The 27828-nt window shown below is 43.0% G+C and overlaps 1 protein-coding gene and 1 pseudogene across 1 annotated transcript in view; one reads left to right on the plus strand and one right to left on the minus strand.

Moving 5' to 3' along the window:
* Positions 1-580: 580 nt before the first annotated feature.
* The window catches only part of Cadm1 (cell adhesion molecule 1), a 325600-nt gene continuing 298352 nt past the window's right edge, over positions 581-27828 (plus strand). Inside the window, 1 exon segment of the mRNA XM_055621779.1 lies at positions 581-718. Within this exon segment, the coding sequence (XP_055477754.1) occupies positions 586-718 (133 nt within the window). The 5' untranslated portion in view covers positions 581-585.
* LOC129687423 (60S ribosomal protein L37-like) lies at positions 17321-17661 on the minus strand (annotated as a pseudogene).

Here is a 27828-nt window from a genome sequence, read left to right on the forward strand (position 1 = left end):
TTGCTACCAGATTGTTTTGTCAATCCGGGAACCTGCATTCGCACTCTCTGCTCCCCGGGTTTCCTAAAGATCTTACTCCTTTGTGCAAGGTGAGGGAAGGGAATTTTGCAACATGTGACTTCCACAGGCCGATGCACACGCAGTTCCCGGGCCCAGGAGCCTCGCGGTGAGACTCTCGAGGCGTGAGTCCGCCGCGGCGAGTACCGTAAATGTTCCTAATAAAGGTGCACGGAAACTAGACCGGCCTCCTGAAGCCGCAGCCCCTTCCCCGGCCTCCACGGCAGAAGCCCGGGCAGTACACTTTTTCCTCCCTCGGGAAAAGCGGAGCCGAATTTTAACGTAAACATATTTGCATAGGCCCCTCCCCTAGGCCCCGCCCCCAGGTGGCGCGGGCGCGCGGCCGAACGCTAGCGCCAGGGGGCGGGGTGGGGGAGGGGGCGAGTCCTCCGAGAGCCGGGTTGGGCTTGCGACGCCACGATTGGTGGTTCCCGACTCCGCCTTTAGCGCATCTCATTAGCATCTCATTAGCTGTCCGCTCGGGCTCCGAAGGCAGCCACCGCCGCCAGTCTGAGGCAGGTGCCCGACATGGCGAGTGCTGTGCTGCCGAGCGGATCCCAGTGTGCGGCGGCAGCGGCTGTGGCGGCGGCGGCGGCGCCTCCCGGGCTCCGGCTCCGGCTCCTGCTGTTGCTTCTCTCGGCCGCGGCACTGATCCCCACAGGTAGGTTGTGGGCACCCGCGGATTGGTCCCCAAATCCCCCCCCACGGGCACCCCCAGGAGCCGTAGCTATGGAAGGGGGACGTTTCCATGACAACCTCCCCCCCACCTTCCTAAATCCAAAGCGGCGGGAGCGTGGCAAGGAAAGTCGGGGCTGCGAGGGAAGGGGCCGAGAGGTCGGCGCCCCTTCTCTCCTGCCCGCCGGCTGCGGATGGGCGCCCTCAGGGATGGCTGCACCCACACCTCTTCCTCCTGGCGTAGCGCGGGGTTCCGAGTGGAGTGGGCTCGGGGCCGGGGGCGAGCGCGTGGGGGAAGGGGAACCCTCCGAGGCGCCCCGAACCTTCCGGACCCTCCGAAACTCGCTCTGCCCCTGGAACTTGCAGGTCCTCCTGTGTCCCCGGCCTTAGCCTTCGCCCCCCTCCGTTCCAGCTCGGCCCCCCCCCCCCGGGTCGATTCTCCTTCCCCGAAGCTCTCTCCTCGCGGGTCCCCAGGACATCACCCCCCAGGCTCGTCCTCTCCCCCGCCGGCCCGCGCTCTGCGGGTCCCCCGCCCGGAGCTGCACGCCTCTGGTGTTTCCCTCCCGCCGGACGCAGCCGCCCCTCGGCCCCCTCCGCTGGGCTGCGGGTCGGCTTGGCCGGAATCCAGGCGGGGAAAGTTCCCGGCTCGGGGGGCGGCCGCTCGCCGCCGCCGCCTCCGCCGCTGGACGGACGGCTCCCGGCGCCCGCGGCCGCCCCGCGCCGCCGAGGCCTCCGCCGCGAGTGCGGAGCCGGGATTTCCCGGCCGCGCGTCCTCCGGGCAGGCGGCCCGCAGGTGGCGGCGGGGGCGTCCGCGGCCTCTGCGGCCCGGCGCGCGCCCTGCGGGCCTCGGGGCGCTCCCCGCGTGCCTGGCCGTCTGGAGCATCTGCCCCGGCGGCGGCTCCGCGAGCGCCTCGCCTTTCCCCGAGACGCCGAGCGCTCTGGCAGGAGCCCCGCGTGTGGCTGCTGCCCCTGTGCCCGGGCGCGTTGGCGCGGTCGGGAAAGAAGAGGGCAGTGTTTGCATTTGCTAACAAAAGGGAGCCGGGGCTCTTCCCCGCCGGAGAGGCCGGCCGCGCTGCGCCCTCCTTCCCGCCACCTCGCCGCCTTTGCCCGCCGCGCGGCGTCCCCTTGCTGCTCTGCCGCTCGCTGCTCTGCCGCTGGCTACCGGCGGCCGGCGGGACCGAGCGGCACCGGGCGGAGGCGAGCAAGGCGGCTGTGTGCGAGGGGATGCGCTAGGGCTCTGTGCCCGCAGAACCCCTTCTTGGAGCTCAGAGCTGCAGGACCCGGGAGCAACAAGTGGTGGAGGACGCCGCGAGCTCAGCCCCCACCTGCGGAGCCCCCAGCCCCGGAGGATGCAGCGCTGGGCCAGCGTGCGGTTCCGCGGGCGCCTTTCTGCTTGGGTTGTGTCTTTTGTTTACACGCTAGAGGACACATAGTTATGTAAACACCGCAGGAGACACGCTGTTGGAAATAGGGATGCTTGGTAGTGCTAGCTTCGGATTTAGGGGATGCCCGGTTGGTTGATTCACACCCGCCCTCCCCCAGTACAAAATAGGCTTGTGGAGGAGCTCGGCTTGGAGAACCCATTGAGGCTGTAAGGGTGGGAGCCTGGCAGCACCTTCCATTCCAGCCTGAGAATTTTGTCTTCCTTGCTACGGTCTGTCTCCGATGTTTATATGTTTTTCTTCTGTGAATTCTTAATTTATGAGTTACGAGATAATTAGGTTTAGCCGAAGCCTGTGTGGTTACAACTTAATTTCTGGTGATGCCACTGACTGGAAGGGTTCGATAGAGTGTTCCCGAAAGAGATCCCTCGTGCTGCATTGTAAAAAGCGCCAGTGTCAGTTAAACGTGAGCGTGAGTAAAGGCTGGGTAACTGGCGCATTACGGAGGCAACAATAGACTTGTATTGGCTGCAGAACGAAGGGTGGGGGTGGGAAGCGCTGGCCCGGGATATTGCCTTTCCACTAAAAATGGGAGCCATGCAATGCCACTAAACCAGCAGAGTAAGATTAGATTATGCCTCCCTTGTCAAGCCCGATCACTGAAGGCTCCGAGTAGTAACAACAGTACTATATTTGTACTCTCTCTCGGTGAGAAGTCGCCTTCCCGGCGAGGCATGTGTGCTGACTTAGAAGGAACGGTCTGGAACTCAACCGTGCATGTCAAAGCTACAGGAAAATTCTGTTGCCAGTTACCATGGAAGCAGCTTCTCGCTCTTGTGTACATCCCTGTTTGTACGCAGCTTATCAGATTGTGTTCAAATTAGAAAGTAATTGGGTTTGATTTGTAGTGAGGGGATGCGATGACTTTTTAAAATTTTTTGAATGCTGTGTGTGTGTGTATGTATGTATGTGTGTGTGTATGTATGTATGCATGCATGCATGCATGTATGTATGTATGTATACAGTTTTAGAGATGGTTTTGGCCAAGCCCTAGATTCCATACTGCAGGGGTCAATTTCAAGTAGACACCTAAGGACTTCTTTTCCTCAGATACTGAGTTTATGCTTTCTCGGGGGCCTCTCTGCTTCTCATTCCCCGGGTTAAAGAAACCTGTTGGTACTACCTTCTAACTTCATTAGGCTTGTCTTACTCGCATCCTTGCTGAGAAAGCCAAAAGCCAAGTCCCGCTATTGTGTATTGGGTTCCTAGTTCTGTTTGCCTCTGTAACTGAAGCCGTCCTCCCTATCCCCCCAGCCCTCACCCCAATCCCAGAGAAAAACCTAACCCCAATCTCTCCTGGGGTGTTTGGTTGAAACAGACTTGTATGAAATGCAGTCAAAATCGGATTGCCTACGCTGTGTTATTCACTTCTGTCATGTTTAAGGTGCAGGCATGCTGATGTTTTGGAACCTGAAGGAATCTGTGGTTGATCACCCTCCTCTTACCCTTTTCAGGATTAGAGAAGATGGCTGATGGGTGGGGGATTTCTGAGGGTGGCAGTTAGTCCTGGCTTGTTGTAGCCGGTTGGGGCTTGCATACTGGGGACAGGGACTTTGCAAAAGTGACGCCCTGCTATTGTTGCCTTTCTACCGCATCAAATTGAATAGTGGAAGGAGGGACTTGCACTTGCCTGTGATAGCTTCGATAAAATATCCCTCATTAATGCCACTTTATATTTACAGTGTGTCACTGGAGACGCACAAGGCTTCATTTAGTGACTTGTGTGACGAGACAAGCTTGCATTATTTGCCTGGGACATTTTGGAGGAACAAGAGACCCATTGAGCAATCTTTTGAAATGAACAAATACGAAAAAGGGGGGAATAAAAGAGCAGGCAGTTCTCTGGAACAAAGAGCTTTATTCATATGGATGTTGTACATGCTTTATCCAGTTTTCCCCAGTGGCTCTCCTGGTGAAGGGGAGTGGGGCAGGGAAGATGACAGGCAGGGCACCCTGGCTTCCTCTCTTACTTCCTGACTTTCCATTCTTACCAGGGTTGGTCCCTTACTCACTGCCTTTCTCTCCACCCCCTTCAGAACCCCAGAACATAGCATGCTCTCAGGTTTCAAAGGAGATTTTGAATTTTGTTTCATTGTTGGCTCTCATCGGAAGACACTGCTAGGTAGCTACCTGTTGAGACTGATCCACATCGGACAATCGGACAATGCACGGGGTGAAGGGAAAGAGATGTCACTTTTCTATGACATGTGTCAAGACAGTGAATGTCAGAATGGTAGGTAAGACGTCTTATAATTATCGTGTTAGCCTCACTCTGCTTTTTTTTTTTTTTTTTAAGGTTGTTGCTAAGATGAAAAGCATGGTTTTTAAAAGTTATTATTAATGGTGCTCTTGGCTTTTATTTTTAAACTTTATCCCATGCCTAGTACATTTCAGCGTCAGACATAAGAGATTAAAAAAAAAATCTTCAGCCTCTATTGTTCCCCTTTAAAATTGATAGTGCTACTATGAAAATCAGTGCTATGAGACTCATTCTTATTGGACTTGTTTATGTGACATCTTAAAGCTAATTGGTCACATAGAATTGTACTTCATTTTTAAATTGTGTGTGTGTGTGTGTGTGTGTGTGTGTGTGTACACTTGCGCCTGTGCGTGGTTATCAAAAGGGCTATTTTTATGTAAGGGTATTTCTTATAAGGGGCCAAACTAATTGATACTGTGGTTTGGATGGAAATTGGCCACATAGGAAGAAAATTTAAAGGAAAGAAAGCCAAAGGATTAAAATACTGTGTATCTTTCTTTGGAAGAATGCTACTGACCATTATGCTGGGCATTTTTAACAGAAAATCCAGTGCAGAAAGGAGAGATCACACAGCGACATCTGTTGCAGAACTGAAAATTTGCTGCTTCGAGATGGAAGCAATTAGCCCCGTGTAAGCACCTAATAGTATCAGAGTGTATGTGTTGACACACATGAACATGTGCAGATTTACGTCTGCATACACAATATACACAAGTTCACATACTCAGATTAAAGCACTAGACAATTTTACACCAGAGCACTGGCTGACATGCTTTCAAAAATATTAGAGATTCTCATGAATATAGAACTTTTGAAAAGGAAAGCTCATCGACACCGTTTTAGGAAGTTGTGTTGTTTTCAGGTGAGGATGCTGAAGCCCAGCTGAACTGAGGCTGAGTTAGCTGTAGACCTTGGATGGGGACAGGTCCCTTGATGTCCAGCCAGCAGATCTTCTGTTCTTCCTCCTGGCGGGGATGCCCAGTCAGAGATATAGATCATGGGTGGATACCACCTTGCCTAAGATTACTTTGTATTCGGAAGGCAGTGGGATTAATTGTTCGCTCTAGGTAATAAAGCCATGGATCAGAAGCAGTGACCTCTGGGAAGAGAGGACAAGCTCTTGGTGCCTTTGCCTTTGGTGTTGACAAGTGATTCTGTAACCTCTGGACTTTATTTGGCAGCCACTGCGCAGATGTCGTCCAAAGTGCCTTCATATGGGAGACTGCTGGGCTGTGTTGTTGTAAGAACTCACATAGGCGGAAGCTAGGCTTCAGGAAGCTCATATTTTGGTTCTTAAGAATTCCATTTGTCTTTTCTTGAGTCTAGAACAAGAGCCTACCTTGGTTTTCTTTGCAGGTTCTTCTTTGTCATTTGCAGAGGAAAAGCTAATGCGAAATTTTTCTTTTCCTTCAAGAGAAAAACAGTTTTTCAGGATGACTTTTATATTGGCCTTATTTTCTCTTTTTTTTCCCCCCGCTTGGTTGCGGGAAATTTCAAGTGTACACAAAAGCAGAAAGAACACCCTATTAAACTCTGCATGCAAATCACCCAGTTTCAATAGTCACCCACCCTTGCTCATCTGTCCCCTCTGTGCTTTCTATCCCTTCCAGATTATTTTAAATAAATCTTGGGCATCCTATAATTTTTCCACAGTTAGTCCAGAATGAATTTCCCCACTCATAATTACAGTATCATTATCTGAATTATACAGATTCTCAACTGGATATACAGAATCTTGCCTGCTACTCTTGGTTTTCTGAGGAAGGCAGAATGAAGGGTTGTCTCAGTGGGTAACAGCCAGGCAGGGATGAGAGAATGTCAGTGGATGTCTGCTAGTGCTGAGGAGACCTTTCCTGTGGTTTAGTTTATTTTAAGCAAGTTTTGTTTGGATCGGATAGGATGACTTTTTATTGTTGTGTAAATACGGTTGTATAAATGTGCAGTAATTGTGGCTAATCCCCCACTGTGGCCTGCACCCTTGGCAAACTTGGCCATTTTCAGTTGTTCCCATAATTAATACCCTCCATCCACAGACTTTTATAGGAAAAGCTTATTTTAGTTTGATGGCTATGATATACCATATATATATATATGTATATATATACACACACATATATATATGGTATAAATATAGTTTAATGGCTATGAGATAACATATATATGTGTGTGTGTGTGTGCAAGTACCTTCCGGTCCTCTATGGTTTAAATGCCGTTGCAAGCATATATTGCTTAAAAAAAAAGTGTCGTTTTCATTTCTGACTGGCTAAGTGTTGATTTCAGTCTGTAACTGAAGTGATGAAAATGCCTTCTGTGGCATGAGAAGCACATACTACGTACTGTGAGTACTCTGCTGTTATTTTTGTGGGTGTGGCTGAGGGGTAATAAGGGAGAGAAAAGGTTATTAATTTTAATATATTTTAAAATGTGATTTTTAATATTTCAGTTGGAAATGTTGGGCAGCCTTATTGTTCAGTTCTATTTTCCCCCACAAAAAAAAAAAAAACGTTGGTTCCATTTTCCAAAGTTTGTAACATGTGAGGTTGCCCATTTTCCCTCCCTCCCTCCCTCCCTCCCTCCCTCCCTCCCTCCCTCCCTCCTTCCCTCCCTCCCTCCGTACATCCTTTTTTTTAATAAAATTTTTTTAAAGATTTATGTATATGAGTGTTTTGCTTACGTGTGTGCTTGTGTGTCTGTGCCTATCAAAGTCAGAAGTGGGCATCACATACCCTAGAACTGGGGTTAGTGATGGTTCTGAGTCGCTATGTGGATGCTGGGAAACAGGTCCTCTGCGAGTGCTCTTATCCTCTGACCTGTTTCTCCAGCTCCTTCTTTTGGATTTTAATGAAGTTCCTTGAAGGTTTCATTTAATGCAGATATAAATCTGCAGCTTTGGTGGTTGTTCTCAGCCTAATGACAAATTACGCAAGAGATGATGTTGAGGAATCCAAGTGCCTCTGACAGGTGAAAACCCATCTTCTGAGTTGGTCACTGGTCAAAAAAGTACATGAAGGAGTTTATATATTCAGAGCCTAGGGAATTTTACCAAAATGGGATAAAAAAAAAATCTTTTGTTTGTCTGGAAGCCATCAATGATGGAAGGAACCCACCGGAATGTTTGTAATCATAAGTGATACTTCCTTGTCGGAATTTCAGAAGCCACAATTTCTTCTTCCGAGATTTAAATTGCAGGTTCTAGCTAGCAGCTGCTGTTGGGGTTAATGAACACTTTTTCCTTTTGTCTTTGAAGGTCTTCCAGTGCTTGTCCTCAAAGCCTTGGTACGGTTGTCCATGGACTAGGGGGTAGACAAAAGCGAGATGTTGGTATTTATATGACCAGAATGATGTGTGCAGTCTTGATGGTTATGCCAAGGAGAAACTCAGTGTTAAGGCTGATGAAAGTAGGTGCCAAGAGTACCTGTTAATGATGCTTGGGGGTCTTGAACAGAGTGATTACCTTAAGGAAGAGCTGTGGTGGGGATTCAAAAACCTCCAGTAGATGTTTTGATGGAAGCTAGTTATCTAACCCAGCATCTTGATCGAGGTATTTCAGGGTGTTAAGTAAGCTTGCAGTGAAAGTGCTGTGAAATACATTTAAATGCTACTCGGGGTTTGAAGTTGGTGCTCCAGTGAGCGTGGACTTCCGTAAAAGCCTAGAATAAGTGTCTTGCTCTTGGCAGAGTGCTTTGAGAAGGTAGACTGTCTAATTTCCCCCTCAGCTTTCCACCATGAGACAGCAACATCAAGTTACAATTAAGTTATGCCACCCCCGGAGGTAAGGAGAAGAAGCTGCCTGACAACAAAGGGCTTACCTGCCCCATGTCTCCCATCATCCGTATCGTATCTGAACATGGCTGGGATAGCTTTTCTGAAGTGTACCTTTTTGTTGTTCTGCCACTGGTAACAACTTCCCTCAGCCTGTGTCTGTAAGTTTGGAACCCTTTTCCTCTTCTGTACCTTGTTTATTATTATTACTATTATTATTATTGTTTGAGACAGGGTCCCTTGTTTCCAAGGCTGGCTAAGAACTGACTGTGTAAAAGTGGCTGATTTTACCTGCTGAATATGAGGTGTACAGGTGTCTGTCAGTTGTGGCCTGTTTATGTGGCACTGGAGACTGAGCTATGCTGGGCACGGAACCTGCGGCATCAGGCATTTGAGGCAGGTACTTTACTGACCAAGCTCACTTCCTAACATTGAAATTAAATGGGCCACATTTTTTTTTTTTTTTCCCTCCTCCATGACTCTCTAGAAACTTAGTGATCCCCATGTGCTGTGTTTTCCCAGGAGAAGGTACCTAGCCACTTCCCTCCCTGAATACTCTCTCTGCTAATCAGAGGTAGCTCAAGGCCGTCTGCTGCAGTTCTAATCCCTCTCAGGGCATGCCCATGGAGCGTCCCTTTCAGAAACCTAATCTCAAATTCTTTCTTCTTGTGTCAGATTCAGTCTCCGAACTGTTTTGTCTTTAGGTGGTTCCTTCCTCAATTGCTCTCTCATTTCCTCTCTAATTGCCCTCATTTCTTATTACTTTTCAGCCCAATCCTGATGGGACTGGAAGACTGATGATTCTGCTGTGAAACTGAGGAAGGAAGTGCTTCTGCCTATCAGCCTTCATCTGGTTGCAGTGGCATAAAACGACTCTGCTTTTCCCTTAACTGTCTGTCTAGGCTCATAGGTGAAGGATGGCGGCTCTCGTCGTCTTTGAGAGTAGACACCTTTCCTTTTTGTCTTTCATTTTAACCAACCTGCACTTCTTTAAAGCAGGTCTCCATGCTAGCCTTTCCTTTTCTGTTTTACAGGTGTGTGTGTGTGTGTGTGTGTGTGTGTGTGTGTGTGTGTGATAATTAGACTTTGTGACAAAGGTTGTCATTATTGTGGCCATAATTTTCATGGAATGTTTAAACTTTAGAATATTGAAAATACATTGTGACTGTTTGGTAGAACCTGTTTGAATATGATACTTGACCATAGCCTAAAAAGATGGTATAAATGACTTAAATTATAGTCTGTCAAAGTAATACTTTCAGCCCCAAGTGAAGTTCTTTTAAGGGAGGATGTTTTCTCAAGGGTGAAAAAGCAAAACCAAAGGGCCTTATGTAGATCTACTGGCTTGGTGTGAGATCAGCCACTGTGAAGGTGATGCTGTACGTGCCACTTTACAGATGGCATTTTGATGCTTATGTCTGGTTCTCATGGTTACCAGATAAACCTACCTGAGAAAAGGCAGGACAGTACTATTAACCCCTGGCCTCTATCGGCTAGTGTTCAAATTCAGTTGGTTTCGGAGTAGAGCCGTTTAATTCAATACAATTATGCCAATTTTGTTGCAGCTCCAGTTGCTTTTCAGTAGGTAATACAGAGGACAAGTTATAATTGTCCCAATAAACAAAAACGTGGAGTCCTTGTTTTTCATTGTCACTGATGAGCTTGTTATCTTAGGGATCCTTTCAGAGGATCTGGTATTACTGTCTGCCATTCTCCTTGCCTTGGGTTTTTCTTGTCTGTTACAGTTCTTGCTGGTATAAAACGTTAGCATTGTAAGAATATAGTGGTGCAGCATTTGATTGTCTTCTGGTTTTCTAGGACAGTCTTGGGATGGCTTGAGGGTCAGATTGTGTTTGTGTGTTTGGCTCTTTGCCGCATCTGCCTGTGTTAAGTCGAGCTGCCTAGTCGTCCTTGCAAATCATCAGCTCCATGCTTCTGAATAAAACAGGAGCATCGCCTCATTTCTCTTGCAGAAACTCTTATTTAAACAATGAAAACTTTTAACGATAGGGAGAAAAAAAAACCCAAGTTAATTTAGTACTAAATTACTGCTCAAATGGTTTTATCTCTTAAAAGGTTCAAGTAGAGATTAGCTTAAATGACACCCACTTTCACTTTTGCTTATGCCTATCTTGTGATCCAGCATCCTTCTGAAGAGTCCCCTGCCCCTTTGGCTCCAGCTTTGTTAGCAATCACAGGAACGCTGACTGCTGTTGCACTGCTCGCTTCTGGAGCAGATCTCCATCCCTGGGCCAGGTTGACAAGTGGAATCCTTGCTTCAGGTTCCACCGCAGGACCGTGAAGATCAGCAAACTAGCCTGCCTTACAGAATGACAACAATTGAAGCAGACCACACACAGGGGACTTTTTTAAGCTGGAAGTATCCGTGTCCATCCATCTCTTTATTAAAATATCTTCCTAGTGGTGGTGGGTAATGTCTACTAATACATAATCATTTGCAAATCTCTTACATGTTAGGCAATATTGAAAAAAAAAAAACTATGTTGAAAGGATTAACTCAAGATGTTCTCGGTATGCTTTGAGGTGAAGTGAAAGAATAAAGTGAGTGGAATCATATAACATCAAAAAAACAGTGTGATTATAATATAGTTATTAGGCTTTTAAACACAGACTTTATTGTTTTAATCAACCTCTTATATTTTATTTGCTATATTGAATGAAGACATGATATTGCTAGCCCCTAAGGCAGTGGGTAGAAAAACAAACATTTGATTTATGAAAATGATTTTTCATTTGAGTGTCTCTATGCTAGGGACTGTTGGGTATATTTCTGTCTTCCAAGAGGGTAGTATGTGTGTGTGTGTGTTTTTTTTTCTCCCATCATTTTTTTGTTTTGTTTTTTGTTTTTGGGAAGATTTCAAAATCACAGGGAACTTGAAATCAGAGTACAAGACAATGCATATTTTTATCTACTTTATCTAGAGCTATCAACTGAAAACATTTTGCCCATTTATTGCCATCTCCCTAAATAATATGTAGACATATATTCCCAGCTTTTCTTTTTCTGAATCATAGGAAAATAAGTAGCAGGCATGATACTTGACTCTTGAATATTCATTATGTAATTCCTGAAAATCAGGTTATTTTCCTGTGTAGTTTCAGAAACATTACTATACAATTGACATACCTCTACTGTTATTTAGTATCTAGGTCACGCTTTGTTCCATTGGCTCACCAACATTGCTTTAGCCTGCCCAGTACAGATCTTGAAGTTACTAGCAAATACACACTGGATTTGGTTTTCATTTCTCTGGGAATGTTTCAGTCTAAAACCATTTTTCACCTTTTCCTCTTTCCTTTATTTCTCTTTTGTGGTGCTAGGTATCAGCCCAGGGATGTATCTCTCCCCATTTAAAAGGATTATCTAAAGAGGTGTCTTTCATGGCTTTGTCTTTTTGAATCCAGACATGAATGTCCTCTGGTTATACACACTGATCCTTTTCTTCTAGTTTGGCTCACGGTAAGCATCTTAGGTGAGAATACTGGATAACTGAACTGATGTTGTCTTCTGGCAGCTTCTTGTCAGTTTTTCCATAGATCCTAGTTAAATATATCAACTTAATCACTTATTTTAGGTAGATTATAGGTTTCTCCATTGTTGTCCCTTTGTAATTAATAAATTAATAAAGAAGTCTGTAGCATAATTTTGGGAGTGCTGATCCTTTCCTCTTAACAGCGCTTCTTGAGTTAACGGGCTAACAGCACTAATAAATCTCTGCATCAAATATCATAGCGGTGCTTACAAACTGAACATTTTCCAAATCTCTAGTTCCCATTTCAGGTAGAGATAGTTCTGTGAAGAGCAGAGCTTGTTCCTCCACACTCCTTTCTATGAATTTAAAAAATGAAAACTCGGTGTGATTTGACAGTAGCTCATCACCATTAAAGGTGGCTGTTGCGAGCCTCTTCCAACTCCGCTGTCTCATTTTGATGTAGCCTTGCTAGTTACCATTTTTTATTACATTTATTTATTTTGTGTATATGAGTACTCAGGTGCCTGTGTGTACATGCACATGCTCTAGTATGTATTCATTGGTCAGAGGAAAGCTTGGGGGAATTGGTTCTCTCCTTCCACAGGTAGATCCTGGGCATTTACTCACCAAGCCGTCTGGCTGGTCCAGTCTTTCTTACTTTATGTCATTAGATGCGGGCTTCCCTTGAGTGATTCCTGCCCTGGACCTAAATTTAGCCATTTCTCCAAGGAGTCCTGTTTCCTTTTTGAGGAGAACTGCTTAGTAAATGAAGAGAGTTGTTGCTGTCATTAGATTTATGTTGTTCTTGTTTCTAGATCTTTCTAGAGCTAGGACTTAATACCTACTTCCTTGTTTGTGCACGCCCCCAACCCACACACACATTGCAGATATTCCAATAGGCTGCATATTTAATATTTGTTCAGTTAAGTCCTGACATGTAACATGGATGCCTTCTCTTCCAGCCTGACATCCAGGTTGTTTTTCTCCATCTCCCATTCCTTACTTGAATTTTCTGCCTCAGGTGAAAACCCTGGGTCCCAGTCACATCCATATCTTATAATTAATATAGAGAGGTTTTGAAATTACTTCACCAAGACCACTGTGGACCATAATCTTAACAAGTAGATCTCAGATTTTCCCCCTGTTCTTTTTATGACTAAAAAAATCCTGCTTGTCCAGGCAGTAGTGGCACATGCTGTTGATCCCAGCACTCAGGAGGCAGAGACAGGCAGATCTCTGAGTTCAAGGCCAGCCTGCGCTACAAAGTGAGTTCCAGGACAGCCAGGGTTGCACAGAGAAGCGCTGTCTCACTGCCCCCCATTCCCACTCCACCCAAAGATCCTACTTGTATAGACAAAATAAATGGTGTTAACAAGTTTGAGCCTGCATGTTCTCTGTCTCTGTCTCTTCGTGTGTGTGTGTGTAAGAGAAAGAGAGAGGGAGGGAGAGAATTTGCTGATTTGGGGGTACAAGAAATGGCTAAAAGAAATCTACTTTTTCTACTTCTTTAAAAACAAAACAACCTTTCTATTTCATTTATATTCTGCTTCCTATTTTTAAAAGAATATTCTATTATCCCCCCCCCCCTTTAAAAATTGTGTTAGCACATCTCTGTGTTCTCCTTATTTAACCAACTCTGGGGTTGCTTCACATTTATTTAAATGATCTTCCTGCCATTCAGCTTTGTTTTAGAAACTAGTTTTTCTGCCACCTCCAATTTCTTTTTTTGAAACTAATAGTTTTCTTGGGTGGAATTTTGTGTATATTTTTAATTTTCCAATTTCTTTCAAGAGGACTGCCTTTCTATACTGATATAGTGTGCATCTGATATTTATTGAAAAATAGGAATGACTTCTGGAAGTACAGTCTTGTTAGCCTTGGGTTTTACTTTGCTGTTCATCAGTCATTTAAGAAATTCTTTTTCCCATCTAATAAGTTGAAATTTTAAAATAGGGTCTTGAAATTCTAGCCTGTAACTTATTCTGTATCTCTGATTGGCCTTGAACTGGAGACGATCCTTCTGCTTCAGTTTCCTGAGTACTGGGATTTCAGGTGTACACCATTGTATACGGTTCTAACTTACTCTAAAGTATACACCCAAGGTGCTCTTTATATTTAAATCTCAGACCATGTTAAAAAAGAAACAGGAAAAAAACAACAACAACATAAACATGCCTGTTGGACATCTCCATTGGAGTGTTCTGCAGTCATCCCAGATAACGCGCAGCAAGAACAGCAAGTATGACTTCCCGTCTATTCATGAGCTCACTTGTTCTCACTGTTGCCCTGCAAGCTCTTACTACTCTTGATTTCTTTTACAAGTAGGAACTGAGAGCAGGAGGAGAGAGAAGAAACACAAATAGCAAATACCAGAACCAGGACACAAACTAGATCAATCTTCCAATTCGATAATTTTAAACATATAACCATATGGTTTTCAGACCACGATGTCTATAACTGAACCTAATGATCTCCCCCTCCCCATTCCTTTCTCTCAGCTGAATGTCCCTAATGAAGTATCATGTTATCTACCCTGGTGTTTGACTGGGTGTGGTCTCAGAGCACTGCTGCCTCCTTCACCATCTTCTTCCCCTCTAATAGTTAATAAGTCCTTCTCATCTTCATTCTGCAGATGAGGAAAGTAGATTTCAGTTGGTATAACAGCGCCTTAATTGGTCCATTTACTTGTAGCCTCATCCCTTGTAATGCATCTTTAATACTGTTTCTAGTTGGATCTTTCTGAAATACACATTAGATTGTCACTTTCTAGCTTAAAATCTTTAAATGTGTTCTTGGTACTTTTAAGACAAGGCTTATTCATTCTGCATGGCCTGCAGTGCCTTTCATTACCTCCCGTCTCTTTCTCTACCCTCACATCCTCCCAACCCACCACATGTAGACCATAGAAGTAAATGCGTTCCTTCTGCCCCAAGATCTCTCTTGCTGATATATGTACATTATCCGTCTCTGGCTGACTCTTGTGACCTCAGACTTCAGCTCAGCACTGGATCCTGAAGGAAACTTCCATGACCACTCAAATTGGTTAGGTTGAATGCTGATGTTCTAACCTTTGAACTTTGCTCAGGGATTTTCCTGGCTTAGCTTGTTGCTTCCCATCAAGTATCCTTCTTGGAATCCAGCCTCCTTTATGTACTTGCTGTGTGCTTTGTTTTTCCCTAGCATCTTTCTGTGGAGAGAAATGTCTCACTCCTTTACCAGCTTCAGGGTTAGCTAATTTAAATCACACACAGAATGGCCAAAGTCTGCAGTTTCTTTCTCAGGTGTTACGTAATTTCCCAGGCAGATTGTAATATTGTCCATGCAACTTTAACTGCAGTTTCTCTGATTGTTCCATGACTTTTTGGCATTTTACCTTTTTCTGTGCTGACAAGTGTCCATGTGTGTTGAATAGAGGGATGATTATTTATACTGATACCCTTCACAGGTTGGAGCTTACAGTCCTGTGCGTTACACACACCCAAGGTGAATGAGTTGGCTATTAGGTGCCCATTACAACTTTTCTAAATCTTTACAGTACACATGTGAACGGGGGACATGATGACATTTGTTCAGATTTGAAGATTAACTTTAAAAATGAGCCAGTCTGTGTTCCTATTCATTCACTGCTTTTCTGTTACACAACTGTATTTCCAACATGTATGTATCTGTCCTATTTCACTTGTGCATTCTCATATTTGGGATATAAAATTTGTACCATGCTTACTCTTTATGGTTTTAACATAGAGGTTGTTCTGTCACCAACTTTTAGGACTGTAATTCTCACAAGACTTTGATTTTTCTCCTCATGGATGAAGAACTGTGGAATGTCCTGCCATTTCAAAGCTCGGAGGACTAGCTTCTGGTGTTTGTTCATGCTTGTTGGGCAATCACTGGAGAGATTTAGACTGCCACCCCAGATAAGAGACTCTCTTCCCATTTATTTAGTCACTCCACAGTCCTGGGATAGCTGGACTGTGAGTCATTGCTGAGGTTATAATGGCAAAACAGGAAACTTATCTCAGAGGTCATCTCCCCTTCCTCATGCTGGCTTTCAGGAGAATCTTGTCTTAAAATTGAGATATATTCTCGAAAGAGGTGGTGAACATAGGGAAATTTAAACCTCAGGGTAACAATTTTCCCTGTACGGTAATAAAGATATATTTGGAGTCAGTGGCTGCAGAATCAAAAAACAGATCACAGTAATCACATCACACGTGAGAAATGGCTTGTTGCTGTGCTTAAAAACATGCGCACGGCAGCACGCGTTTCTGGAGCTGCTTCCACTCTGTGACTACATCGTCGGTAGGAATTAAGACTGAGACAAAATGAAGCTTATAAAGTTAATTGCCTACAACTGGTCTCGGTTTAAACAGAGAGAGTTCCTTTCAGTCACTGTGGAAGATAGAATCTGTGCACAGGAAGACAGCACAGTACTTCCTTGTAATTCAGGAGAAGCTTGAAGTTTGGTCTTTGCCTTGAGTGTAGAGGTGGAACCACTCTACTCGGAGTTTATTGCTCTAATGTTTTTAAAGTATATTGGTAACACTGATATACTGTGACCTTGTGTGGGTGTTGGGGGGGTTGCCAGCCCTCTTTCTCACTGTCACAAGTGATGCTGGCTCACTAACTCTACCTTCCGGCTAGCTGGGGACGGGAGGACTTGTTTTTTATGGCTTTTTTCTACAGCACTGTCTTCAGAGTCACAGCCATCCGTGGAGAGTCCTTTCCTCCTGCCTGAGGCTTGCATCTGGCCTAGTCTGGATTTGGTGTTTTAAGTACTTTGAATGATGGGGATCGTAGTATTTTACGGATGCTTCTCCTGTAGCTCTGTCGGTTACGCAGCTTGTGTTGCGAGTTGCTTGGGCATTGTGAGTGGATTGCGCAATGAGCTGAGGTTTGGAGGGGAATGACAATTTTCCTTTAGTTTTGCTACGTGCCAAGTTCTCCTTCTTGGTAGATGTTTTTTTCAGGGATTGCCCTTTTGAGAAATCTTTTAAGCTGAAGGCATTAAACCTTTTTTTTTTCTTAGCATAATTCTTCAAAGACATATCCTTATCAATATGACCTACTGTCAAGATAATAACGATTTGATGGCAATATCTAAGAAAAATTACACCCTTGTAATACAAATTTAGCCAGTATATTAATGTATAGTATATGGTTGGTATTATCCAAGAAGAACAGATGAGTTAATCACTTTCACTTTCTTCTGGACTTAGGTTGTGAATGCTTCAAGCCTCCTACTTTAAAACACTTGCATCTAGATCCCGTCTGCAGAATTACTTATTTCATCATTCTGGTCATTTGCATGAAAACAAGTTGATGATTCTTTAAATAACCTGTCTGTTCAGTTTCCTTCTCATCCAGGATTGTTATTCTTCAAGTGTCCTCATCCATTCATGCTGTAGCATGAATCAATCAAAAAAAAAAAAAAAAAAAAAAAACTTTTGTATTTTAGAATAAGGAAGTAACAGACTTTTTTCTTCACCTGTTTTTAATCAAAAATGATCTTTCATTTTCACACTAATTTACCTGTGGTTACAGCTCTTTTTCCTACCTTCATAAGGTGAGTGCTTACAGAAATATATTTTACCAGAGTATTTTTTAAGGTTTTAGGCTTTTTTTTTTTTTTTTTTCTTTGAAACCAGAGCATTTATTTTATGACAGATTGAAATCCTCAAGATGAGCTGGATGCTGCAACAGCTGCCCTTTTGGGTTTAGGTATCGTTCCTTCACGGAATCCATGCCTGAATCTGCGGTAGACAATTTTTAGGTGCCTCTTTCGACCAGTCCCGGTAGTGTTTCGCCTCTTAGCCTTGGCACTCCAGTTATACTTCCTTTTGTGCTTGGCAGGGTAGCCACATTTGCTACAAGTCGACTTCTGAAGGTGGTAGGCCTTAGAGCCTCAGCGGCAGCACAACTTGTGCGTCTTATTGTTACGCTTTCTAAAGGATGATGTTCCCTTCGTCATCTTGCTGCTGCCGCCGAGTCCCGGTTTTAGACTTTTTAAAATGAGGTCATCACCTTTAAGATTTTGGTCTGAACTTCTCATGAAGTAAAGGAGGGTGAAAAGGAGAGAGTTGGGGGAGTGTATAATACACTAATAATTGAATCACTGATTAAAGCTGAATTCGTTTTTTAACATTTACCTTGCGGTGGTGCCTAGAGTAACTCTGTCTCAGAATGAGACACCCTCCATTTCTGTATCTGCTCTACCTGTAAGATGCTTTTTGGGAAAAGTATGCTTTGCTTTTTACTTGTTGGTCTTGTTTCATTTTGTTTTTCACATTAAAACAGCAGGCCAAAGACAACAAAGCTCTGTGTACTGGGCAGTCATATGAGGTCTGAGACTGTCCCCTATAGGCAGTGATGTAGAGTGCTTATCTGTCTGACATTTCCTCTCTTCCTGTTTGCTCTGGGGGATCATGAGATGTGGCTGTGGCTGCAGCAGAACACTGGAGGAGTTGAGATTTTCCATCACTTGGCATGCCTGACTTCCCATCAGGAGGAAACTAGTTGGGAGTGGGAGTATCTCAAAGGTTTTCTATTGAAATGAAGTAATGAAACTAGAGAAAATATTTTACAGTGTAAGAGGTGGGGACCAGAGATGTTCCAGCTTGAGGAGGACCATTTGACTAAAGGTTTATGGGTAGAAAAATAGAAATGGCTAGTGAGAAATGGGATTAGCTAAAGATAAGGTGGGGTGTGGAAAACCTTGGAGTTTGAGTTTAGATTAAATGTAGGAAGCCATTTGGAGCTAATGAAAGCTTTTTGAAGAGTGAAGTAAAATAAGTGTCATTTAGGATGTGGATCTGGGAGCGATTAGAAATAGAGAGATTTGATTAGAAATAGAGCTCTGGGGTGGGGGGATAATAGTTTAATCCTAATGAAAACTTGAAGTAGGGCAGTGTCGGAAGAATGGAGGCAGAACTGACTGGATTTGGTACTGAGTGGAAAATTGGAATTGAGGGAAAATAAAGGGCAGAAATGAAGATGGACTGTGATTTTGAGTTTGAGTGACTAGAAGCATGGCTATTCCAATTAAGATATAAAAATGTTGTATGTTGAGGTTAGTAAGCTTGGCTTGAACATATTATTTAAGTTGTTATTGACATGTACAGGAGAAATGTTTAGAAAGCAGTTTGAAATATGGTTCTTGAGTTTGTGAGAGAATTTGAGAGTAGAGCTGGAGATACGGATTTTAGAGACACTGCAAAGAAATTTATTAAATCTTTTAGGATGCGTTAAATATGAAGATTGCTATAGACAAGGCAGGAATGTGTGAGAGAGCCTGAAGGAGGTAGGTGTGTTGAGGACAAGATGAAGAATGCTTGGTCAACACCAGGAAGGACAAGTCAGAGGTTTGGAAGATACTTGTAGAAGGGAAGACAGAAGAGAGATGGGTGGGGCTCATTTAGATGGAAGTATCTTTGCTAAGGTACCAAGAGTCATGGAGGTTACTGCCATCCAAGTGAAGGCTTCACCAGATTGTCTTGAATGTAAAGGAATGCTGGAAAAGGTTGTGTAAGTGAATGGAATGAGACCCGAGTGCTTTAGCATGCAGTTTGGGTATGGCAAGGCCAGAACCAGGTTCCAGTTGTTTTTATTTGTGTTTATTTGGCTTTGAAGTACACAGATCTAACAGATCATGTCAATGTATTGTACAAAGAACCATGGAAAAGCTAGGCATTGCAGTGTATACCTTTAAACAAACCCCAGCACTCAAGAGGCAGAGGCAAGTAGATCTCTGAGTTTTGAGGCCAGCCTGATCTACATAACTGAATTCTAGTACAGCCATGGCTATTTAAAGAGAGAGAGACCTTATCTCAAAAAACAAACGAACAAACAAACAAACAAACAAACAAAAAAAAAAAAACAAAAAAAATCCTCTGGAAAGCCTGTTCAGCCCATCTGTATTCCTAAATAAGACTCTTTAGGCTGTGGTGCTGAGTGAAGAACGATGGTGAGGCTCTCAACTGCCCTGGATTTCATGTGGTGAATGATGGCTCTGGCAGGCTTAAGCATGGAGGGCAGATGGCTGGAAACTGTTTTTCTAGAAGTGTGCTGCTTTAACAACCACAACCAGAGAACAAAACAAATCCTGGTGGAGCCGGAGAAGCACTGTCAGGGCAGTAGGAGGATTCTAGGTCAGTAATAGCAGCTCCCATTCTTTAGGCAGATTAGTGTCTGCAGCCCTGGTGTTCGGCTCATGCTGAGCTGGGAAGGGCTGTGCATGGCTTCCATCACAGTGGGATTTGTTGCTGTGACAGTGCCCGAGGCTGGGTAATTTATAAAGAAAAGAGATTTATTTTGACTCATGGTTCTGAAAGGCCAAAAGCATGGTGTTGGCATCTGTTCAGCTTCTGGTGCACACTTCATGTTGGCAAGGCACACGGGCACACTAGGAGGAAGTAAACATATGAAGTAACATTGCTTTATAATAACTCTCTTGAGATGTTGTCCATTGAGAGAACTAATCCAGCTGGTGAAGAAAGACAGTAGTTTCTGTGACATATACTGACTCCCAAGGCCATTATGCTGGCAACTCATTTTAAATATAAACTTTGGTGATGAAAATCACACCTAAGCCATAGCAGCTCCTTAGCACATATCAATCAGGAGGGGATGTGCATCAAATCGGCATTTTGGAGCATTTTAATCTCCAGTTGATTGTAGCAACATCTCTCTGCCAACTCACGACTGAATTTTGTAACTCTTCTCCATTCATTACACTTATCAGCAGGGCTGGAGACACAGCTTAGAGAGTAATAGCACTTAGCGTTCTTGCAGAGCACCCAGGCTCTATTCCCAGTACCTACTTCAGGAGGCTCACAACTGCCTGTAACTCTGCCTTCAGAGGATCAGTCACTGCTGGCCTCCGAGGGCACTTTAGTGTCATGTGCACATAATTAAAATAATAAAAGTAAATCTTAAAGAATGAGTGACATATTTGCAGAGAAATCATATTTCTTGATTTCCTTTAGGAACTGTGCGGTCTAAAAGAAGCTTCATTTAGCAACAGAGCTCTGTAACCTGCTGGCTAGTCTCGCTCCCTTGCCCTGACTGTACCTTTCTAGTGCTGTTCTATGGAACTTTCTATGACAGTGGACATGGTTCCTATCTGTGTTGTGCACTTGAATCATCACTAGTGACCCATAACCACGAAGTACTGAAAATGGGCTTGGTTGCTTTTAATATAGATCTGAATAGCCACATTCATGTTACCATATTTGACAAAATGGTGAAAAACAAACAACAAAACAGGTGGGAGGGGTTTGGCTCTGTTGTACAGTAGTCACCCCAAATTTAGAGGGTTTCATTGAAGGTTGAGTTCAGCCACTGTGGCATATGAACTGTGAATTTTTCTCTCTCGCTTTCTTTCTTTTTAGATTGAAAAGCCTCTGGAATATCTTCATTGTCCCTTCTCCATTTGAAAAATTATCCTCTTTAGCCTTAAGAGGGGTATAGGTCATCGAATTCATGGATTAACAGCAGCACCAGTTTTGTCCTCAGGAAGCTCAGTCTGGAAGGTCACTGTTACGTGACTCTATGGTCATGCGCCAAGTCACATTGGTTTTTTTTTTTTTCCTTTTCCCTTTTTCTTTTTTTATGATGCCGAAAGTGAGTGAAATGTGAAAGAAACATTATTCATTTTAAATAGTTTTGACTGCCAGGTTAATGCGACTCTTAAGCGGAGCTTCATGAGGTCTGGCCGTAGTAACTGCTTTTAACTTGATTTAAAGTTCTTAAACATTCTGAATTGCCTCACCTAATCTTTTTATACTGAACGTACAATTTTCAAGCTCTTTTTTATTTTCAAATCCATAACTGACAGCTGCTCAACACCTCATTCAAATAGTTTTAAGAGTTTTAGAGAAAAGTTGGGACAGTCTGGATTTACTGACATCAGTTGGATTGAGATACCGTGGATTTAAAGATGATAGAGAGGGAGAGAGAAAAGTAGGAAATAATTATTACATGTCCACTGCTTGCCCAATGACAGGGATTTGGAACCTAATAACTGAGAAGATGAAGAAGCAGCAGAAGGACATTTGAGTAAAGTTCCAACTCTTAACCTAAAAAGTGAAGATTCCAATGGAAACCACACTTTGCCTGAAGTACTGCTTGTTTTATTAAATTAAAACTATGAATGCTAAGACACGTGTATGTGTGTCAAACCCCAGTACAGCTCTCTCATTTTTCCCCTGTCATATACCTCACAGATTCCTAGCTAATTCTTCAGGGGATTCCATTATATCCACTGCATAGTGTGTATGTCCCAGATGGAATTAACCATTGTCTAAGAGAATGGCATCCAAGCACAGTCTTCCATCTCTGCTCCCACTGACTAATGACTTACAGCTCAACTCAGCAAAATTAGAGAAGCTCCAGAGTGTGCTGTTTATCTAAGATTTAAAACAAACATTACTCTTAATTTGTCCTTTTTTTCTAGCGTATTTTGAGTGGTGTGTGTGTGTGTGTGTGTGTGTGTGTTTGTGTGTGTGTGTGTGTGTGTGTGTGTGAGACTTTGTGTTGTATATTAGGATGAATACTAGCTGTGCAGAGAATTAATTGTATGTGGTCTATTTCATTAAGAGACTCATACTTTAGACTCTTGTCTATTAATAACCCTGTACACTCAGAGGCACAAGGATAAAGAGTGCAGTGGAAGTATAGGGCAGGGCTGTGTACCTAAGGATGGAGACTGAGTCAGGGAAGACTTTCAGAAAGACTTTAAGGAAAGATAGACAGGTAGATGGGATGGTATATAAAGTGGAGTTTTTCTGGGTTGAAAAGTGATATATGGAAAAGCCTGGAAGCATAAAAGGCATGGGGGATCCTGGGGTTGATGTGTGGTTTACTGTTTGTAAATTACTAAATTCAGCACTGGGGAGACAGGTGCTTGAAGCAAAAACAGAATGGAAAGCTGGTGAGGTACCCATTCAGGAGTACAGTCAAATCATGAGTGACAAACTTGATAGTAATGGGTATGTTATTCCATGAGATATCTTTATAGGGGTGAGAGATATAGATTGGATATGAACTAGGGATAGAGACCGGAAATAGGCTAACAGTTGGGAGAGGCCAGAGAAGATCAGCTGAAATGCTGAGAGCCTTGGCCAAGGCACTGTATGTGCAGATTAGAAGGAAGTTGGTTTCGGGAAAAGTTGGATTGACTGGTGAAGTTGGATAAGGAAAAGGAAGGAGAATCAAGGACTAATGGAGAACAGAGGGGAGTTTCATGAATATTTTAAACCAGAGAGACTTCATCAATGGAGGTATCACAGAGGGACATGGGAAGTTAATCAGACTTACCAGGGGCCTGATGAGGCTCAGAAAGGACATATGCTTATGAAGCCTGAGTTTCCCTTTAATTGGTTGATTGATTGATGATTGAAATGAGAGTAGTGGGAAAGACCTAGAATTTCTGATGAGGATAAGGTTGTCCATGGCAGAGCAAGTAACTCTGGAGGGAGAACCTGTCAGGTAATGAAGGAGCCTTCCTGTAGAAGATGTGACTGAGGTGGGGGTGGGAATTAGCTGGGAAGACTTGGCATACCATGCTTGGAGGGAACTCAGAAGATTGCAGGGGCAGCTAACTGAGGTTGGAGTGTCTCCAGTCTTGGTTACTGGCTGTCCATGCCTGAGTGGCAGACCGAATGTCCCCTGTTGTCAGGTTAGTACTTTGACAGTGGGGTGCTCTTGAAACCTCTTCTTTAGAAGGAAGGAGATGCATTAGCTCTTTTCTTGCTTTTTAACTTAAAATTTGTTGTATGTTTGGGAATTTGCCTGCATGCATATGTGTGCCATTTGGATGTCTTGCATCTGTGGAGGACAGATGTGGGCATCAGGTCCCCTAGAACTAAGTTATAAACAGTCGTGAGGTACTCTGTCAGTTCTAGGAACTGAACCTGGATCTTCTGCAAGAGCAACAAGTGTTCTTAAGCAGTGCCAGTGATTCTTCTCTCCAGCTCCACATTAGTTACTTTTTTTTTTTTTCTTTTAAATGTGACCAAAAAAAGAAAAAAAAAAAAAAACTGACAAGAAGTGCTGTAGCAGAGGAAAGCATTATTTTGGTTCATGCTTTGAAGTTCAGTTTGTCATAGTTGGGAAGGCATGGTGATGGATAGCAGGAACAGCTACCAGGTATGATGACAGGAGTGTGAGAGCGCAGAGAGACCAGGAAGTGTGTGTCAGTTATAAACCCTAAGCTCCTCCCCTAGGGCCTCACTTCTCCAGGTAGGCTCCACTTTCTAAAGCATTCACAATGCCCTAATACAGTGCCGCCATCTGAGGATGAAGTGTTAAAGTACACGAGCCTAGGGGTTACAGTTCACATCTACTGACGAAAGCAGGCCAGTAAAACAGGACATGGAGAGCAGAGGGACTGGAGAGCACCCAGGCCAACCTCTGCTTGTGGATGAGCAATTTCCTTCAGAAAATTAGTAGCTTATCAAATAAATTCAAACCAGGGCTACCATCCAACTGTGCCTTGTACCTGAGTTCTTTCTTTGTCTCTCTCCTTGCTGTCTCATTGATAAAAATTATGACATCTTGTTATAAATTCTCTTTCTCTCATATTCCAGATCTATTGAAGTCTACAATGCTTTCTCTTCTAGTTTTTTTTTTTTTAATTTTTTTTTTTTTGGTCCCAGTTCAAACACGAATAACTATAGTATTCTAAAAATAAGTAAACATGTATTTTTCCCAAGAGGAAATGACATTTGATTTGATGAGAATATTATTGGCACTACAATAAACTAGATTAAATACTGAAATGTTTGAGGTTTCTCTTGTTATAAACTGCTTAATTTCAAAGTCATGTGGATTTATTTATAATTTATTAATTCTAATTTCCTTTATTCTGTATTTCAGTTGGTTCTCTATTTCAAGAGCATCTAGTATGCAGCAAGGATCATGATGATTTGGCATAGAGTGTTTCCATGTCTGTCCTCCTTTCTTTTGAGAAAAGACACACAGACATAATCCTGCTCCCTGGGATCAAGTTTGAGATGGCCAACCTGTGAGCTTCTTGGGCTCTGCCTTCCATGCCCGTAGTCTAGACAAGAACCAAGAAGCAAATGATAGCATATCTGCTGGATAAATAGAGTTTTTTGTTGTTTTTTTTTTTTTCCAGGAGCGATTTAGTGTGGAGCAGGGGACCCTCAATTAATTATCATTGTTTATAATACATTTTCTCCTTTGTCTCTAAGAATGAGAATAATGCAGCAATATGATTGATAAATAAAACATAAAAGGTCAGTGTGGTTGCCCTGGTAACTCTCTTTCTCAGCAAGTATTTTGTTCGCCATGAAATGTGTCCTGAGTGATTTACTGGATCTCAAATTCTGAATGTCATGACTTTTTGTATTTAAATTTTGTATGCACTCATTCCGGGAGGGAATGACAGTTTTGTAGGTTATTTTTGAGTTGTGTTCTAAAGCTGTATGTGTAGTGTGTGTGTGTTCTCTCTTTTTTGGGGGGGAGGGGGAGGAACATAAGCAAGAATTTGTGATTACAGTGAATCTATTTGAGATTAAGGAGAAGATCCAGGTCTAAAGCAGGACTGAGGCACGTAGCCATGAATCATGGAACCACATTTCGGTCAGTGATGAGCTGCATATGTGATGGTGGTTCTGTGAGATTTCAGCGGCGTCCAGAGATGACTGTTGCCTAGCGACATTGCTGAGCACATACGGTTATGTAGCAGTTATTGTATTTGAATAAACAAGTGTTTCTGGTGTGCATGCCTGGTGTCATACACCTTCGTTGTTATTTTAGGCTATGTTCTTTATTTGAAGAGTGCCTCCAAAACACTCGGCTGCATGTCCTGGTTGGCAGCCTACTCCTGCATCTCCTTATTGCATCAGTTTCTCTTTGACTTGATTTAATCTCCTAGTTTTCTTCATTACAGATTTAGGAACAGTAGGGCCATACCACACACACACCCACGCACACCCACCCACCCCTCTTAAACTATATGGTTCAGATGTGTAATAGACCATACCACATAGGCTGTGAGTTCTGCCTTTGAAGTAGAAGGATGGAATTAGCTAGTGTGTTAGTTACATTTCTGTTGCTGTGATGAAACACCAAGGTAACTGAGAGAGAAAGAGTTTTTTGGGCTTATAGACTAAGGAGATAAAAGTCCATCATTATATAGGAGTGTGGCAGCCAGCAAGATGGCAGCAGGAGCAGGAAACTGAGATCTCACATTTTCCGACTGGAAGTAGTCCAAGGCATTTAGTGTCAAAGCTCACCAGCAGTGACAAACTTCCTCAATGCCCCAGGCCTTGGGGGACATTTCTCATCCAAACTACCACACCTGACTATCACATTTCTTGGAACATATTTCTGTTGTACATGGCTGTATTTGAATATATTTCTGATAACGTGAAATTTCTTCAAAAATTTTTTAAAAATATAGTATTCAGGCAAAGGACACTTTCTAATAACTAGTCAGAAATACATTAACTGGTACCTTTTGACTTAATTTCTATGCAATTACTTTTGAGTAGCATACGTTATAAAAAAAGTGTTAAAGCTGAAAATCAAAATAATTAAGCAATTAGTGCAATTGCCATCTTCTTGAAGATTTATAGTAGTGTGAATTAAAATGAAATGAATGATTAAAAAAGTTTAGCATGTTCTTTGATCCCTGCATCAGCCTACAGTAATAGTTTTACAAGTGCACAGATATAAACCTAGAAACTGCATTGTTTTTAATAATAAAAATTGGAAATAATCCAAATGCCCATCAAGAGAAGGCTGGTTAAATAAATTATGTTCTGCCCACATAATGGAATATTTTGTAGCCATTAAAAAGAGTGATGCTGTTCTTTGTCCACTGACAGGAATTGATCTCTAGGCTGTAACAGTAAGTGAAAAATATCGTTCTGGGGTTGGAGATGGCTCAATGGTTAAAGTGTTTGCTGCTCCAATGTGATGACCCGAATTTAGACCCCCATGAAAATGCTGGGTGAGCATAGCAGCCCACCTGTAAGTATAGCTTTGGAAGGTGATGACAGGGATCCCCAGAGCAAGCTGACTTGCAAGACCAGCCATTTTGGCGAGAGCTCTAAATTTAATTGAAGTGCTCTGCCTCAAAAAAATGAGGTGAAAGAGAAGTCAGGGAAGACTCCTGACATCCTTGGGGCTTCGCATGTATCCATATGTAGAGATGTCCATTCATACCCATATACATGCAAAAATATGCATTCACATATGCACTACCATGCACACACATTAGAAAATGCAAAGAAAGAACATGTTACAGAAGGCTATTGTAGATGTAGATGGTCTTGGTATTATAATTAGCATAGAATGGCTACTATCTAATTGGAATTTTCTTTTAATATTGGGAGAATGAGCACAAGTCTCTCAGCAGTGGTTATCCCCGGAGAACAGGGATCTGGAGGACTTCTGTTCCCAGAAGTTATATTTGAATGTGGTTGAATTTTCTGTAATGAATATGGGTTAGAGAGGGTTAATGAATGTGGCAATTAGAGAGAGAGAAAAGATACAAAGAGCCTGCTGCTTAAGTAGGCTAAAAACCAGCTGAGTAGGTACGGCATGGAGGCTTGTAGCACTCTTTTTCTATACAGTTCATTTTTTCTTTTCCCTGCAGATGTTGAAGATGTATTTTTATTGACCTCTCTTGAGCCATTGCACTGATTTTTAAAATTGCATATGCTTATGTACCTTGGGTGTGTACATCTGGTTATACACCTCCATGATGTGGTGGAGGCCAGAGGACAACTTGGGGAATTCAGTTCTCCCGCTCTAACATATGGATTGTTATTCTTGGTGGCACATGCCTTCACCCACAGAGCCTTTTCTCTGATTCCATTATACTTTGTTTCTTTACATGCTGTTTGCTTTTCAAGCATATCCTTTAATTTTTTTTCCCTGACTAATCTGCTTTATTGACATTGCTTAGTTGCTACCCAATATTCTTTAATGTAGGTTGCTTTTGGTTTAAAGCATTTTTGGTGTCCTGACTACTGGCTTTATTTTAAAGTGTTATAACCTTTATATATCAGGGATCTCAGAAGGGAATTTGTGGTTCAGGATTCCATCTGGATGTGATTTTTCTGGATTCTGACTCTTGGACTGAATGTTTAGGTTTTCTTTTTTT

This window comes from Psammomys obesus, unplaced genomic scaffold, assembly GCF_907164565.1.
Source record: "Psammomys obesus unplaced genomic scaffold, mPsaObe1.curated_primary_1811, whole genome shotgun sequence".
Lineage (NCBI taxonomy): Eukaryota > Metazoa > Chordata > Mammalia > Rodentia > Muridae > Psammomys > Psammomys obesus.